Source organism: Nymphalis io, chromosome 21 (genome assembly GCF_905147045.1).
Source record: "Nymphalis io chromosome 21, ilAglIoxx1.1, whole genome shotgun sequence".
NCBI lineage: Eukaryota > Metazoa > Arthropoda > Insecta > Lepidoptera > Nymphalidae > Nymphalis > Nymphalis io.
Window position 1 is genome coordinate 10,483,911 of NC_065908.1, and position 16,370 is coordinate 10,500,280.

The 16,370-nt window shown below is 46.2% G+C and overlaps 2 protein-coding genes across 2 annotated transcripts; one reads left to right on the forward strand and one right to left on the reverse strand.

Annotated features, from left to right (window-relative positions):
• Positions 1 to 368: 368 nt before the first annotated feature.
• Positions 369 to 13,598, forward strand: LOC126776731 (transmembrane protein 131 homolog). The gene is made up of 23 exons (XM_050499438.1): positions 369 to 585; positions 1,244 to 1,287; positions 2,067 to 2,291; positions 5,856 to 5,969; positions 6,454 to 6,752; positions 7,417 to 7,546; positions 7,611 to 7,752; positions 7,815 to 7,907; positions 7,986 to 8,154; positions 8,224 to 8,344; positions 8,705 to 8,878; positions 8,955 to 9,149; positions 9,220 to 9,405; positions 9,510 to 9,613; positions 9,694 to 9,815; positions 10,018 to 10,163; positions 10,240 to 10,436; positions 10,506 to 10,757; positions 10,841 to 10,949; positions 11,014 to 11,266; positions 11,342 to 12,556; positions 12,899 to 12,958; positions 12,995 to 13,598. The coding sequence occupies exons 1-23, from the start codon at positions 492 to 494 to the stop codon at positions 13,285 to 13,287; spliced, it is 4,737 nt and encodes a 1,578-aa protein (XP_050355395.1). The 5' UTR covers positions 369 to 491; the 3' UTR covers positions 13,288 to 13,598.
• Positions 13,599 to 15,212: 1,614 nt separating this feature from the next.
• LOC126776926 (thioredoxin-like protein 4A) lies at positions 15,213 to 16,151 on the reverse strand. Its single transcript, XM_050499794.1, has 3 exons — positions 15,961 to 16,151; positions 15,686 to 15,822; positions 15,213 to 15,607 (listed from the first exon to the last, which is right to left on the reverse strand). The coding sequence occupies exons 1-3, from the start codon at positions 16,036 to 16,038 to the stop codon at positions 15,394 to 15,396; spliced, it is 429 nt and encodes a 142-aa protein (XP_050355751.1). The 5' UTR covers positions 16,039 to 16,151; the 3' UTR covers positions 15,213 to 15,393.
• Between the last annotated feature and the right edge of the window lie 219 nt (positions 16,152 to 16,370).

Genomic DNA, 16,370 nt, shown 5'->3' on the forward strand with positions numbered 1-16,370 from the left:
ATAGAATATAAATAAAAATAAAACTAATATACATATTATGTATATCAAAATAATCAATAAATAGATTAAACTGTTATAAGTCTTAATTATTGTAATTGATTATAATATTTCTAGATGCAAATTAAAGATATCCCTATCTAGTTGGAAACTGTATAGGTGATTTTTTCAAGTATGTATTAGGTATTATAAATAAAAAGTAAATCTATTTTATATTTATAAAATTTGAATAAAAAGCAAAGTTTGAAATAATAAAATTCATATGAACAAAAGTATAACAATCTGTTTAAATGCATTGCACAAGATTTTTGTGCGTAGAAAATATATTCTTTATCTGTGCTTATCTCATTGAATTGAAAATTCGACTTGTCTTGTGAACGCAACGCACATCTCCTAAATGGAAAGAAAGTCAGACAGTGGTTTTACAAAAATACAGAATATCTCTTAATTAGAAAATGTTGTAAGACTGTGTATGGTCATAAAAATAAATAAAAATGTGTCGAAATATTTTGTGGTGTTATATATTAGTATTGACTTTGCTGGATATATCGCTAAATACGAAGTCGACAGCCCAGGGAGAGAGCCATGGTAAAATCGATTTCTATAAGAATAATAATAACTTCACTTATTTATGTATTGACGTTCTTTTGGTAGAATATTTATGTTACAAATATTTGGTGCAGAATTAGAAGGAATAGAAATATTTGGCATGTTGCTCTGCAAGGCGTAGAGAATAGCGCAATGTTATTTTTGATCGGGGCCGAGCTTATTTTTCGTTTTTCTTTAGTGTATAGTGGATATTTTAGTCGAAGGAAAGATGAAATAAAACTATGCGTTGGCGGTAAGGGTGTACCGCTCGGGCGTGTGCTGTGTGTTGCATGGGCGATCTGCGTGCAGCAGTGCGCACTGCGCGACCGCCGCCTCTGCCGATTGCCGATGCACCGCGCAATTGTAACGATTGAATCACATATTGTTATATGCTGTTATGTCATAGTCGCACAACGTTAAGGCGCAATCTCAAAATTATTTCATCTTGAAAATATTCTTGGAAAATCAATAATTTTAACAATGTGGGTAAACTTCAAAATCGTGCTCATTCAAGTGACTATTATAATTTTGTTATTGAGAACTGTTAATATAATTTTACAATCATTTGAATTAAATAAATAGTTTTTACACAAGCTATTTTTTACATATTAAAAATGATAAAATATACTTATTATTTTAAAATTGATTCTCTTTACAGGTGTTTCAATACATGATTCCCTAGTTGAAGGAATCACATTTCAGGTAAGGTAGTTTTTCTGTTGTTTTACTTCTATATAGATGTGTGATGTATAGATATGTTTAATAAATTCAAGTTAACAGTATGAAGTTTAGTCTAATAATGAAATGGATATAATTATATATCATGGCACACATCTATCACAGAAGTATAAATGAATTAGCATTCATTTTCATTCATGGTATTGTATAAAAACTCACTACTTGAAACTGTATTTAAAACTTAAAAATAAAAGTAATATAAGATTCTAGCCAGGGCTTATACAATTATATGTTTCATTTTTATATCACCCTTTTATTCATAGTCAATTTTACTAATGGCGAATTATGACATTAACTGAATTGAATATTGTTTTGGTTATTACACTCGTTATTACTATCATTTACTATTTGATTTGTTGTTAAGTATAGATTTGTCATTTACTAAATTTAAATTACATAGAATAAATGCACAAGTAAGGTATATTATTCAATACAAGATTATAATAATATATAAATTATAAAAAAGGCTGGTCACCATTTGTTTATTTTCAAGTTTGTTTGCTTATTTATTTTTAAATGTTTATTTGTTTTTATATTTATTGATTAAGTATCAATGGAAAAGAATAATTTTTGAGATTATTGCCATTATTGAAAGTAATGTCAATAATGTTCACAGCGGGCAACTTTACATTTAAATATATACTGTAAAATAAGTTTTAAAGATTGTTTGCTACAATTGCTACTGGACTAAACTTGTCAATAAAGATAGAGCTGAATGTTAATTTTAAGCCACACTTAAATAGGAATGGGGGAAGGAAAGTGGTGTAGAAGGCATCGGCCTGGACGGCGAGGGCGACGTGGTGGAGGGCGTGTCGCTGGAGCCGCGCGCGCTGCAGTTCGGTCGCGCCGCGCTGGCCGCGCCGCACTCGCGCACCGTCACGCTCACCAACACGGCCAACACCACGCTGCACCTCGCCTCCGTCGCCGGCACCACGCCCGACTTCCACGCCTCGTTCTTCGAGTCTAAGGTGAGCGCCGCCTGCTATCCCCACGCGCTGACGGAAGGACTACACTGTTATAAGTCTAAACGTGATTTCGAGTGTTTAAAAAAGACGAAACAATCTTTTTTTCCAGATATCTTATCGTATAGATTAGGTAAGTGCATCCATTCATGACCATGATAGTTGATTATTGTATTTTACGATTGTCGTGTGCGTCCCATTGTACGCCATACGGTATACAACGTGTGTCTTGTACATACAGCCTAGATGTTGTTGTTACATTCACCGGCTCCTCCTTTCAATCTAACAGCCGAAGGAGCGGAGCGGGCAGTCGTCATAATGACCAGCAAAGTCCTGAAGTATATAAAAATATATTTCAATTACTGGTTGTTTGACCACCTGAGGCATGGTGTTAAATATGAAATATTGTTACGTCTGTTACCTTACAGGGTCCAACGTGTTTAAGCCAACCCTGCTTGTACACATAAGTGCTGCTTTAAGTATAAATTAAAAATAATATCTAAAGCATTGCTAATTATACTTGTATAAAGCTTTTTATTCTAGATTTGTTAAACGTATATTTAAAACAACCTTCAACATTGGTCTTATTACCAATCTTAGTTTGTTTTCACAATAAGTTAGTTTACCTTTATAAGACATCTCAAGAGTATTGAGAGCTCGAGTTATGTTGTATGTTACAGTATCATTATCGAAAGTAGTCGACGCGTTCTTGTTTAATATTTAATGAATAGTTTATTGCAGCCATCGAGAATTATTTATTACAACTGAAATAATCGTAAACAAGATTTTTGTCTCGAAACTAATAATTATTGTTATTGATATCTGACGTTGTTCAGCTCAAGCTATCGGCGCCTTATCGCGGGACGTGTGACGTCACAGGAAACGATAACATATTAAATACTTTATTAGCTGCTTTGCACGATTTGCGAGACTTCTCCACGACCCCGCGGTACCACGATGGGAAATACAAAAAAAAATACATATGTCTTACTTCCAATAATATATAATTTTCAGTACCATTTGTAAAAAGTTATAGTTATTGATTTAGTGTTTTAACTTCGCAATATCTCAAATAACATTAACTCAAAAGACAAGTATTGTATTGAACAATGTATGTACACACCTCGTTATAGTATTCTCATACCAATAAGAAGCAGTTAGCTTCTCGCTTCACTTTCATTTCTTATTTTGCACAAATCAAAATAAATTTGCCGCGTCATAAAACAGGTTTTCGGATCAGATTTATGTATGTTCACTCGAGTTTCCAGCTAACCGCTTGCGTAATTGCGAAGGTTCAATTTTTTATATGAACTGTCTCGTTGTTCGCAAACCTGTTCCCGGCACCGACGCTTTAACTGGGTCACGAGGATATTCGTTACTCGATAGTGGTAAACATGTAACCGGTATTGTAACCGTTTAAACCGTTGTCACACGAGAGCCTGAAGTTCTTTATATTATACAAGATCCTAACTTCGCATTCGTATTATAGAGTTTACCCCCAAGCAATTTTTTAAAATAATGAGTTACTAGTCACACGCCTCAGTTTTGCGTGACTTCATGAAAATGGCTTCTAAAAAACCTAATCCCTAGATTTTTAATAGATCAAAAAAATTTAACGTGCATGTACCTTAGAACATAGAAACATGTTATATAGGACATTTTTCGGTAGGCCTTTTTGTGAACTATAATTTTCTAGTACCAACTTTGTTTCGATATATCTTCTAGGGTGCAGCCAGCGCTAGTCATGTAATCGTAATCGAAAAGTTTTTTGACCAAAACATAAGTCCGCCATTTTGCACAAAATATGTACAGATTATATACATAATCTTAACCTTCATCGTTTATCGTTCTGTCTTTTAATAAAAACTGTTTCAAAATCTGTTCGTGGTTCAGAAGAAGTATCAGAGTTATTTTTTCGGCTTGTTTTTCGGCTCTTACGAGCGTAAAATAAAATCTGCCTACAATTCTGTTATTAAAAATATAGTACAAAAAAATATTCATGAACGATGTCAGAAAGTTATAAGATAAACAAAGTGACAAGAAGCATACATAAATTAAATTAAAAGGAAAAAAGGGAAACGAAAGTCAAAATTCTTATCTAATATACAATGAACAGTTATTGATTGGAAAGTTCTAAAAGGAATTTCTCATTTCTGATAACTCAGGTTATATTAAAAAATTTACTTTATTAAAGTTTATACAACTAACTATACATAGCTATTTTCATACAAAAAATATTTTAATGTTTATATATATTATAAAATATATAATGTCCTCAACCTTAGGGCCCAGGTTAAAAAAACCACGAATAGCCTTTCTGCAAGACAATGATTGTACATACGATTAAAGTCTGCATAAGTACACACCACCCGTATCTATATAGAGCTAAGTCTACTCGATAACTTATAAGACTTTTAAGTTTATCGTCCAAAATAATACCAAAGTATTCTGTTTTTTTTACGTACGAGGGGAAGTCCAAAAGTCCGTTGAATTGAAGGTATTTTTGGAAGTGTAACCGGGCCGTCTAGCTATGTAAAAGTCTTGAAACGGGCATTGCTATTATATTATACTTAAAAATTACATTTAGCAGATAGAACAAGAAAAATACGTCTGTCATTTTTTTTTACAACACTTCCATTCCGCAGACGTTACCTCACCTCGTATAAGCTCCCCGTCGTGTAACTCTTCCCCATTTTTACGAACATTCGCCTAACATCTTTCGATTTGAATTGTCAATTTGATAAGTTTAACTTTTTCATTATTAGTAGTATTAGTTATTGGTCTATCTATAATTTCAATAAGCATTGTGTCACGTATTTATAATATAGGATTTTTACAAGTTTTTATTTAGCTTCATCTGGTACTGGTAGGTGTGGGTGATCACAGAATTGAATTTTAAATCACTTTTACTCGATCAATTAAGTTGACTGCACACTTCTGGTGTTGGGACAACACTAGCTGGATTAAATAAAAGCTTGTTACAAATTGATATTAATTTTTTTTATATGTATTAACGAAGTATAAATTGTTTTTAAATGTATAATTATACATAATTACTAACAGTGGAGATGTAACATGTGCCCGTGTCGTAGATATTAGATTACGTAATGTTATGTTTAGCACATTAAACAATGCTATCTTAATGGTGTGTGTATTAAGATAGTAATTGATAATATCTATCGCACGATGTATAAAATTAATTCTTCTGTCGTTAACATCACAATAAATATTTAATAATGTAGTAACAACAGATTGAGATTATAATTTAAAGTATATTTATTTGAGTATAAGTTCGATGTCAGTAGTCGACGAAGGTCAAAAGAAAGAAGAGTAGAAGAAGAAAGGGCGGTGCGGGCGCGGGAAAAGTTCGCATTTTGACTTGGTGTGGAGGAAGTCAAGCTCGAACTTTTCCTGCGTCTGTGCGCGCTCGCGAGCGACGCGCTCGGGGATGCTCGGCGGAGTGGCGACGTTGTTTATTCATATTATGTCATATGAGTTGTAATTTATATATTTGTTTCGAGAACTACCATATTGTCCTTCTAAATACAAATTACAGTTATATGTACGCAGACGCTGCCCCCGCAAGGTAACACGACGTTCAGCGTGGTGTATCTCGGGCGACGAGAGGGGCCTGTGTCGGCACATCTCTACATTCATACTTCACTAGGAGTACATAAGTATCCAGTATGTCCTTACGTACTTATATTATGTACTATTGTAACATCACACGTGTCGCGCAATGAACATGTCGAATTTAAATAATTTAGTCTTTACATACTTACTTAACAAAAATGGTAAAATCAAATGAAAACATCGAATAGAAAGAAGGATCTGGCTTCATCCTCTTCGTTTTATACCACATATTATTTCATTGTTTTGTCTGTACCGCGCGGTGGCAGTGCGGCAACGGCGCGGTGCGCGTCGGCGTGACGGCGTACGGCGCCGTATAAAAGAGCCCTTATACTTATTACATTATGCTACCGCTAGACCTCTTCAACCAAAACGCGGTGTCGGAATCACGGGTACCGTCGATATACTGATACGTTGTACATGTGCGAATAAACGGTTCCAACGACAAATATTTAAAGGAACGTTTCCAGTATGCGACGTTACACGTATGCAGTGGTTCCAGTCGCGTGTCACAAGTCGGTCTCGTATCGTCGCACAGGTGTCGGCCGTGGGCGAGGCCAGCGCGTACGGGCTGTGGCCGCTGGTGGGCGTGCGCGTGCCGCTCAACGCCAGCGTGGAGCCCGAGCTGCGCCTGCACAACCCCACGGACGCCACGGTGCAGGTGCGCGAGGTGTACTGCACGGGCGCGTGGCTGCGCCTGCGCCTGCCGGGCGGCGGGCGGCGCGCGGCGCGGGACGCGTGGGCGGTGCCGCCGCGCTCGGCGCGCGCGCTCGTGGCGCTCAGCCTGGCGCCGCGCGCCGCGCCCGCGCCGCAGCGCCCGCTCACCGCCTACGTCCGGTGAGCGCCGCGACCTCTCGGAGTACACTACAGTGCAGTAATGAGCGCACCGTTTCCGACGTGTGTCATTCGGGGAACGTTATTTAAATCGATAAATAAAAATGAATTACTTCAAAAGGGAGTGCCTCGGATATCAGAAGGATTCTGAACATCAGTGTCAGATGTTTTTTTTACAATAGTATGGCAGGCGCGATCCTTAATGTTTCTTCTGGCACTGTCCGTTTTTGCTATTAATGTTTGTCACACGAGCGAAACACAGCTCGCCGGCTCTCTAGCCCCAGCAACGTACCTATTCCTTTTTTAACTTTTGTGTTATTTTTGTTTCAAATTCAGCTTGTGTCGAGTTTGTAGTAATTATTTGATTACTTTATATATATTATATTTATAATATATGTATACTTTAGTCATTTGTAATAATTAAAATATTAGTTATTTTTAATATATATTGATGTGTGCACAGAACAAAATATTCTACATGTAACTATGATGCTGTTGAAACTTGAAGTTCGACTCGAAACTTGAATTTTCTTTTATCGTGCGTGAGGTTGATAGTGTGTGTAGTTGTAGTTTAATATACTTCGATACTCTAATAAAAAGTTTTACTTGTCGTTAGGATTTTTGTGAATATTTTTGTACATATATTTAAAAAAACACGGTGTCGCAGAATAAAGGCAGACATTCCGGGTGGCGGGCTGGTGGTGGCCGTGGAGGCGCGCGCGGTGGCGCCCGGCGAGCACGCGCGCCCGCTGCACGTGCGCCTGCGCGCGCGCGGCACTGCCGACCCGCTGCACACGGTACGTCGCCTGCGCTCGCTCGCCCTTGGCGTGCCGGCCGCCGACTAACGCGCCCCCCGCACAGGTGGAGCTGGAAGTGGCCAACAGCGCGGACGCCGAGGTGTCGCTGGAGGGCGGCGTGCGCGGGGCGGGCTGCTGGCGCGCCGCGCCGCCCACCGCGCCGTGCGACGCGCCGGCCAGCGCGCCCGCGCCGCTGCGGCACAACGGTGAGTGGCGGGGGCCGGGCGAGCCCGCGGGCGAGCGCGGCCCCTGACGACTGTGTGCGCAGGGGGCACGGCGACCGGCGCGCACCTCACGCTGCTGCGAGCGCAGCTAGCGCCGCGCCAGGACTTCACGCCCGTCGCGCGCCTCACGCTAAACTGTGAGTCTCGTGTCTTCGCGTCCACAGATGTCCGCCCCTCGCTCGACTATACTGACGCTGCCCGCGTCCTCTCCTCAGATGCGGAGCTGTGGGCGCAGACGTCGCACGGCAGCCGGTCGGAGGGCGCGGAGGACGGCGAGGCGCAGGAAGCGTGGTGCGGCGGCTGCGTGCGCCTGGGCCGCGCCGCCGTGCCTTTCAGCGTGCGACTGCTGCCCGGCGCGCTGCGCCTGGCGCCCGACCGCCTCGAGTGAGCGCCGAGTTGATATTCAATCGAGCGGTGGTCGCCGCGACATGTTACATGACCGTTTGCCCGCAGTATAGTGACGGCGGCGGAGGATGCGATGCGGGAGCGCGAGGTGCGCGCCCGCAACGAGTTCCGCGACCCGCTGCGCGTTAACGGCCTGCGCCTGCCGCCTGACGTCGCGGAGCACTTCCACGTACGATACCCGCCTGTAGTCATCTATACTAATGTTGTGAACTCACTGGTATTTAAGTTGTAAATAATAACCTGCTACATTAAAAATTTGTGGACGTTTATCGTATGCTAAAATGTTCGCTTCGTCTAATCAAATTACGGCGAAACGTAAGAAAAATGTTATAATTGTTAATATTTTTAAATAAAATACTTAAATACGTTTTGAATCACATTAACGTATGGTTCATCCCAATATTGGGTCACTTACCTTTTAAATAGTTTTAATAGGGACGGTTTGATTTATTGCAAGTGGTAACAAGTGTCAACCAAAGTACTGTCGAGTGATTATTAACCGAGTATCGCTCGGTCGCGTCTGGGGCAGGTGGTGGACCACACCCCGCTGACGCTGCGAGCGGGCTCGTCGGCATCGTTGTTGCATCTGCGCCTACGCTCGCCTCCCCCCGCCGCCTTCGCGCTCAGCTCCGAACTCACCGTTTACACCAACCTGTCCGAGTACACCGTACCCATCCGGATGTACAGCGGGAAACTTATATTCGTAAGTCGAAACGGAACTCGTAGTCGTCGGCCACTACGACGACGACGACACGGTCAGGAACGGCTTCCTCCCGCAGGAGTGGGAGTGGCCGGGCGCGGACGCGTCGGGCGCGTCGCTGGAGCTGGGCGCGCTGGGCGCGTCGTGGACGCGGCGCGTGGGCGCGCGCGTGCGCAACCCCGCGCCCGTCGCGCTCTGCGTGCGCGCGCTGGGCGCCGCGCTGCCGGGCGCCGCCGCCGGCCTGGCGCTGCACCCGCCCGCCGAGCCCGACACGGTGCGTGCCTCCCCGCCGCTCCTCCGTTCGCCCGACGCGCCCGCTAACCCCCCCGTCTCGCTCTCCACAGAAGTGCATTGAGGCGGGCGGCTGGGCGCAGGCGTGGCTGACGGTGGTGGCGCCGGCGCGCGAGGGCGCGCTGCGCGGGCTGGTGTACGTCAACACGACGCTGGCGAGCACGGCTGCGGTGCTGACGCTGCGCGTGCGCGCGGGCCACGTGCGCGCGCTGCCGCTCGAGCTGCCGCCGGCCGCGCCCGTGCGTCTTCTCACCTCGAAATCGATTATATTTCAATAAATAAAATAATGTTCGTTTGTCGACTGAATATGACGTACTAAAACGAGTGCCCGTTGCGCCGGCAGTACGCGGGCTCGAGCGCCGAGTTGGAGGTCGAGAGCACCATGGCGGTGTGGATGCGCGTGACGTCGCTGAGCGCGCGCGTGGCGGACCCCGCGCTGTCATTCATGTGAGTGCAATTCAAGGGCCAGTGCTGTGGCGAGTGTGCCCCGGCGGCTGCGGGCCCGTGCTGTAGCGTGTGTGCCGCAGGTGGCGCGGCGCGGGGCTGGGCGCGCTGGGCGCGGGTGCGCGGCGCGCGGCGCGCGTGCTGTTCGCGCCCGAGCGGCGCTGCGAGCCGCGCTGCTACACCGGCCTGCCGCTGCACTCCGACGGTACCGCCCGCTCCCCTATGAGCAATATACATATATCACTGTACCTAATTAACTTACTGGCGGCCGATTCGATATTTCGTAGTAGTCATTTAGACGGAAAAGTGACAATACCTGGACTCTAAATACGCAATGATAGCATACGCCAGGTGTTTATGGTTGAAATAATTTGGCATCAAATCGACTACAAATCGTTGTTGCACAGAGGGGGCGGCCTGGTTGCGTCGCAGCGAAGCGTACGACGAGACCGCCCTACGCGACGACGTGTCACTGTTGCTCGCGCGGTTCGCGCTATTCCAGCAGCAGGCGCCTCTCGACTCCAACTTCACGCTCTACATCCACACCACCGAGGTAGGGGAACGACGCCCGGGCTCGTGGGTCGGCACGGACGAGTCGGACGCCCGCTGACGACGCGCGTGGTCGGCAGGTGCTGCAGCTGGTGGCGAGCGGCACGGCGGCGCTGCAGTGGCCGCGGCTGGCGGCGCGGCGCGCGGGCGCGGCGCCGCTGGCCGCCGTGCGCCGCGCCGCGCCGCTCCGCCTGGCGCTGCGCAACGTGGCGCACGTGCCGCTGCTGCTGCACGCGCTGCTGCTGCCGCGCCGCGCGCCCGCCGCGCTGCCCGCGCCGTGAGTGCCGCCCCTTCGCCGGCGCCGACGTGGCGGGAGCCCGCCGCTCAGTGTCCGTTTCGATTGCAGCGCGGGCGGCGACTCGGACTTCTGCACCGACGAGAAATGCGAGTGGTCGCACGACGCATTCCACCTGACGGGCTGGCGGGTGACGCGCGGCGCCGCCCGCCTGTGGAACGAGACGCGCGAGGAGCGCGGCGCGGACGAGTCCGGCGCGCACGCGCTGCCGGCGCTGCTGCTGGAGCCGCATGCGGAGATCGAGGTCAGCGTCACGTTCGCACCGCAAGACACCGGTTCTTTCACTACGTACCTGTATTTGAGGTTCCGTTTTATCGTTTCGATCGATACATAGATTTGCACTCGTAGAGAATTTTACGTCGGTAACTTTGGTCGTTCTCTTCTAGGAATAATTTGACAATATTGGAGGGCGTGCACCTGTACGGTCGAGGCGAATACCCGAGCTTCGACATCGCCGGCCGCCAGCCCGGCTCCTCGGCGCCGTTCCTCTTCGAGGTGAGTGTCGGCCGGAGCGGCGGCGCGGCGGGCCGCGCGCGACTCACGCGTGGCGTGCCCGCAGGTGTCGGAGTGCGCGTGGGGCGGCGCGGGCGCGGTGTCGCGGCGCGTGGTGGCGCGCAACGCGGGCCGCGTGGGCGTGTCGCTGTCCCGCTGGGCCGTGGCGCGCGGCGGCTGCGCGGCGCGCGGGTTCCGCGTGTCGCCGTGCGCGCCGCTGACGCTGCCGCCCAACGCGTCGGCGCCGCTGCACCTCGCCTTCTCGCCCGACTACTCGCTGGCGCGCGTCACCGCCACTCTGCAGCTGCACACCGACCTCGGTACGTATCGACATATTCCCCCCGCACGGAGCCGGCCCGGAAGGTAGCTGAGGATGTCGGTCGATGTGTCCGCAGGTCCCGCGGAGTACATGTTGATGGCGACGATACCGGCGAAGGTTCTCGCCCGATGCGCGGCGACCGCCCCGCGACCCCCCTGGGAGGGCGCCCTGCGCTCGGCGGGGGTCTTGCTCGCATTCGCAGCGTTCGCCATGGTTTTGGCGGCCGCCGCGTTAGACGCTGAGCGCCTGCTGCGTCGCGCCCGAGCCGCTCGCGCCACCTCCGAACCGCGAGCGCCCCTCGACTTGCGCGGGCTCGCAGAGCCGCCTGCGCCCACCCCGACGCCGGTCTCGCGGGCCCCTCAGCGTCGTCGGCGTTCCGCTCGACGCCCGCTTCCGCCGCTCGATCCGCGTGCCGAACGTCGTGCATTTGAACGGTGGCGAGCCGAAGTGTTACGCCGAGAAGACGAATCTTCTCGATCGAGCGAGGATGCCGATCTCGAGCTCGATGACGATCCGCCCTGTGCGATGACCGAACGCTCACTCGCTACATCGCTAGAAGAAAATTTCGAAATGGAATCGCAAACGCCGCCGGCCGAAGTCACAGACGAACGGGACGTCGAGCCGTCGCCGGCCGACGAGGACATCGGCTCCACCGGCTCCGACACCTCGACGCCGACAGACGATCGGGACGATGCCGACGAACCTTACAGCGGTGACGTGGAGCCGGATCCCAGAGACGACTCTCCGACCGAGGAAACGGACACCGCGCCTGCGAATAAGCCTATCGTGCGGCCCCTCGTGCGGACGCCGCCCGCCGAGTCCGCCCCGCGCGCCACGAGGACGCGGCGGGACGCGGCGGACGCGCAGCGGAGGCTCGACCGCGCGCGTCACGCCGACGCCGGCGAGCGGCGCGGCACGCCCGCGCGGCACGTCGCGCGCAAGGAGCGCGCGCCGAAGCGCCGCAGCGAGCGGGCGCCGCCCACGCCGCCGCCGCGCTCGCCCGCGGCGCCGGCGGGCGGCGAGGCGGGCGAGGCGCGCGGCGCCGTGCGCTGGGGCGCGTCGTGGAGCTCGGTGGTGGCGGCGCGCGGCGCGGCGGGCGCGGCGGGCGCGGCGCTGGCGCCCATCGGCTCCGACGTGCGGCGCCGCGAGCCCGAGCGCGCGCCGGACAACTCGCTGTTCTACTTCAACGGCACCACCGACGGCGCGGGCCGGCCGGACGCCGAGTTTGCTTGGCGACCGCCGATAACCGCAGAGCGCCCGGCTTTTTCGACGCCCGCTCGAGATTATCTCGGTGAGTACGCTGTGTATTCGTTGTGATCTGTGCAAAGATCGTAAAACAGTAGAGCTAAATTAACTTTTTTCATTTTAAGATATTTACTTTGGCCAATGTCTATATATTTTGCGAAACGTAATACAACGCCAACCGCGTCACACGATAGAGTACGCTCTCCACACTGAAGGAGCGTCGTTGTTGTCCTTCGTACTAAACTGATCTTTAAAAAAGTCGCTCGAAAAGCGATATCGAAAAGTATTTTTTTTTCATACCATTTACAATATTTCTTAATCTGTATCTGATTATAATTATAATTATCCTGAATCACTACATACATTTATTTACATCAAATATTTTCAGACGAGACGCACACTCGAGGAGTAGGAGGAGTGGGAGGCGTAGGTGGAGTGGGAGGCGTAGGTGGAGTGGGAAGCGTAAGTGGAGTGGGAGGGGTAGGTGGAGTTGGAGGCGTAAGTGGAGTGGGAGGAGTAGGAGGAGTTGGTGGAGTGGGCAGTAACTACGGCGGCGTCGGATTAGGATCGGTGTGGGGTGGCGGTTGGGGCGCATGGGGCTCAGGTCCCCTGCGACCTCCGCCGGGATTCGCTCCGCCTTCGCCACCCACCCAACGCTCCTACGACCCTTTCCGTTCGCTCGCCTCCATCTGGGCGCCGGCACCGCACGACTGGGGCCCCGCGACCTCCGGTCCCTCGCCCCCTACACCGCCGCGCGATCGAGACGACCACATCTGATCTACTCGATATGATAACGATGGACTGAAGTGGACAATTCGACGACACAGCATTAATTGGAAAATTGAAACGAAGACGATTACGAGAGACGATTACTGGTCACCGAGCAGTTGCGGCCGACCGAGCCGGCGGCGTGCGGCGGCGCGCTAGTCATCGTCCCGCACCGCCCGCGCCGCACTCTTGGTGATTCGCACGATCGTTGTGTTTGAGTTACATGTTTTGTTACTGGTTACGTTTTAATATGGATCACAGCTGCTGCATACGACATTTGTTGTACAAGATCTGACATTGTGTAATAATGAACAATCAGAAAAAAACTTGTTTTTTATTTTACCACCCTCAGGAATTTAAATTTTACAAATAAGTCATGAAATCCTTTACATGACGATGTATATCTTCTGGAAAATTGTACGCTTGGCGTGCCTATACAGTAAAATACTTTATAAAATATAAAGGGAAACTAAATGACTGTAATGAGAGTAGTACATTTCAAAATGCAATTTTTGCTGATCAGTAATTCCTTAGCTCGAGCTAAATGCAAAAAAAAAAATTAATTTACCCGATATAATCTGAGCATGAAGATTATGGTACAAAATAGGTAATATTGGCGTTATTGGTACTGACTGTTAATTTATAGAAAAATCCAAGCGTGTAAAAATTACAAATTTTGGTTTGTACAAATGGATAAAATTGAGTAAGGTCAGGGAAGAGTAATATGGGTAAAAAGGGAAACTGTTACTGCATTCCCTGTTTGGTGGATTCTTATATTAATTATTTTCAGGATTTAATCATAACAAAACGAGATTTTTTCAAATTTGACTTCAATATTTATTATATATATTTTTTTTATAATTAAAATTGCTGACCTGCAATTGCTGAATTGCTGAATTTTCGCAATTAGAGTTGCTGACCTTGATAAAACGGGTTACACGATAAGGGACATAAAAATTGATAACTGTATCTCTGTCTGAAACATTTGTAACGTAATTTGCGTTCTCTTTCTTGAGTAAGTGTGAAAGGATAAGCCATTTGGTCTATTAGTTTCTCTGTCTACGATTTCGTCACCATAAAAAAAGTTGAAAACAGCCAAATTATTCCGTTGCTCAGAGAGTATAACTAAATTGTAAAAAAAAACATGACATTGAATAAAAAAAAATGTATGTGATTATAATGTATTAAAATAAAATATTGTAATTTTTCAGTATCATATATTTCCGAATTAAACTTATATCGAATAAAAAATATAAACCAATACAAAAAGGAAGAGTCGTCAGATTCGTTCAATTCAAAAATGTTATTAAATAGTTCTGATAAAATTAGAATTTTTTAATTTCTATTGATAATGAAATGCTAGGCTACTAAATCATCATTTACAAAAAAAAACGAGTTATGTTAAAATTAGTTTTAAACGTACTGACACACTTTTTTATTAAAATTTAATTATTTTGAAAATTACTCGCCACTTGATTCTATAATCAAATCAGCTCGAAAAAAACAAAATCATTGTATTTTTTTTAAATCTATGCCAATAAATAAGATTGTCTTTTTTATCAATGCCCAAGATAGAGATGGATGGCATTCTATGGTTCTTTCGTCCAGCAGTGGACGGCAATAAACTGATAAGCCTAAATGATAAAACTGCTATACCAATATTTATAAAATTTATAAGAGAAGATGGAAGGCATTTTGTAGTTTTTAATACATATGATATTATAAGTAGCTGCTTTTAAACTTCTGACGAAACAAAGATGGTTTTCGTAAGCTTGTACATATATTTGCAAAGATCCATGATGAGAAAACAAATACAAGTAGCTTAAAACTGACCTAGATAGTGTGTGAAATTGGGATTGCCTCAAGTTTCTAATCTTCGGAAATCTATCCTTTGTAATAATACACTTATTTCTAGTAAAATAAAACAAAGACAATATCATGTCAACTCCTTCAAGATGCACAGAATGAATGCCTTTAATTGTTAAAAACAAATTTCATTTGTACAATTCTTAAGTATGTACAAATTATTTTCATACATTACAGCTCATCTTTTCTTAGAGCAAGTTAAGAGATCAATAATTCAAAGAGTAGTTCTCCGAGTTCACAAACTAACGTTCAGTATCTATATTTTGTTGAATAATCTTTGGGTGAAACAACTAAACCACGACCTTTTCTTGCACCCCGATAGACTGTCTCAATGATGTCTATCATCTCCTGTTTGTCTTCAAGAGGCCAATTGATTTTGTTATTGTTTCCCGTGCCCAAATCTATCATTATGTGCTTATTGCGGAAGAAGAACATCACTGTGCATGGATCATACAACTCGTACCTGTAACACACAATAAACATGGATAAATATAGTACTACAATGAGAAACTTAACAATACAATTATTTATACTCATGTACATTTTATTAAAATCAGGAACTTCTGTTATATCGACAAGGTAGATGACAGCGAAATTCTTCACTTTTTCAGCAATGCTGTATAACACTTCATCCATCTTCATGCAGGTTGGGTCCCAGTCATGTCCAAATCTAATAACCTGTTTCAAAATAGATTACATAGAGCTCCTCTCTAACATAAATTTGTTTTATTATTACAAAACTTTGTTGCAATAAACATTTTTCATATTTATTATTAGTACAATTGTGAAAATTTTATAGATATATGTGATTCTTACGACAACACGGTCTTCTTCTGACAGTATAGCCTGATCCACTTGCCATCCATTGTGTAAGTGTCCCAACATGTAACTCATTTTCGCTTATATAGATTTCCTAGTTACTTTAAAAACTGAAATAGATTAACTTGTAAAATTATATTTTTCTTTTGAGACACAAACGCGTTAACATTCGCTTGTCGTCACTGTCAGTGTCAACTGTCAAATATCATCGGTGATCGGCGTAGACCGTAGACAGAGAAAGAAATAGACCAAGGGGCCGTGAAACCGCGATTGAGACAGAGATAGTTTGTTAATATGTGCGTATAATGCTGCCATAGTAACTGCATTCCCTGTTGTGGGAGATAAATAATTTTCAGGATTTAATTAAAACAAAATGAGGGTATAAAATTTTACTTTTTAATAATTGT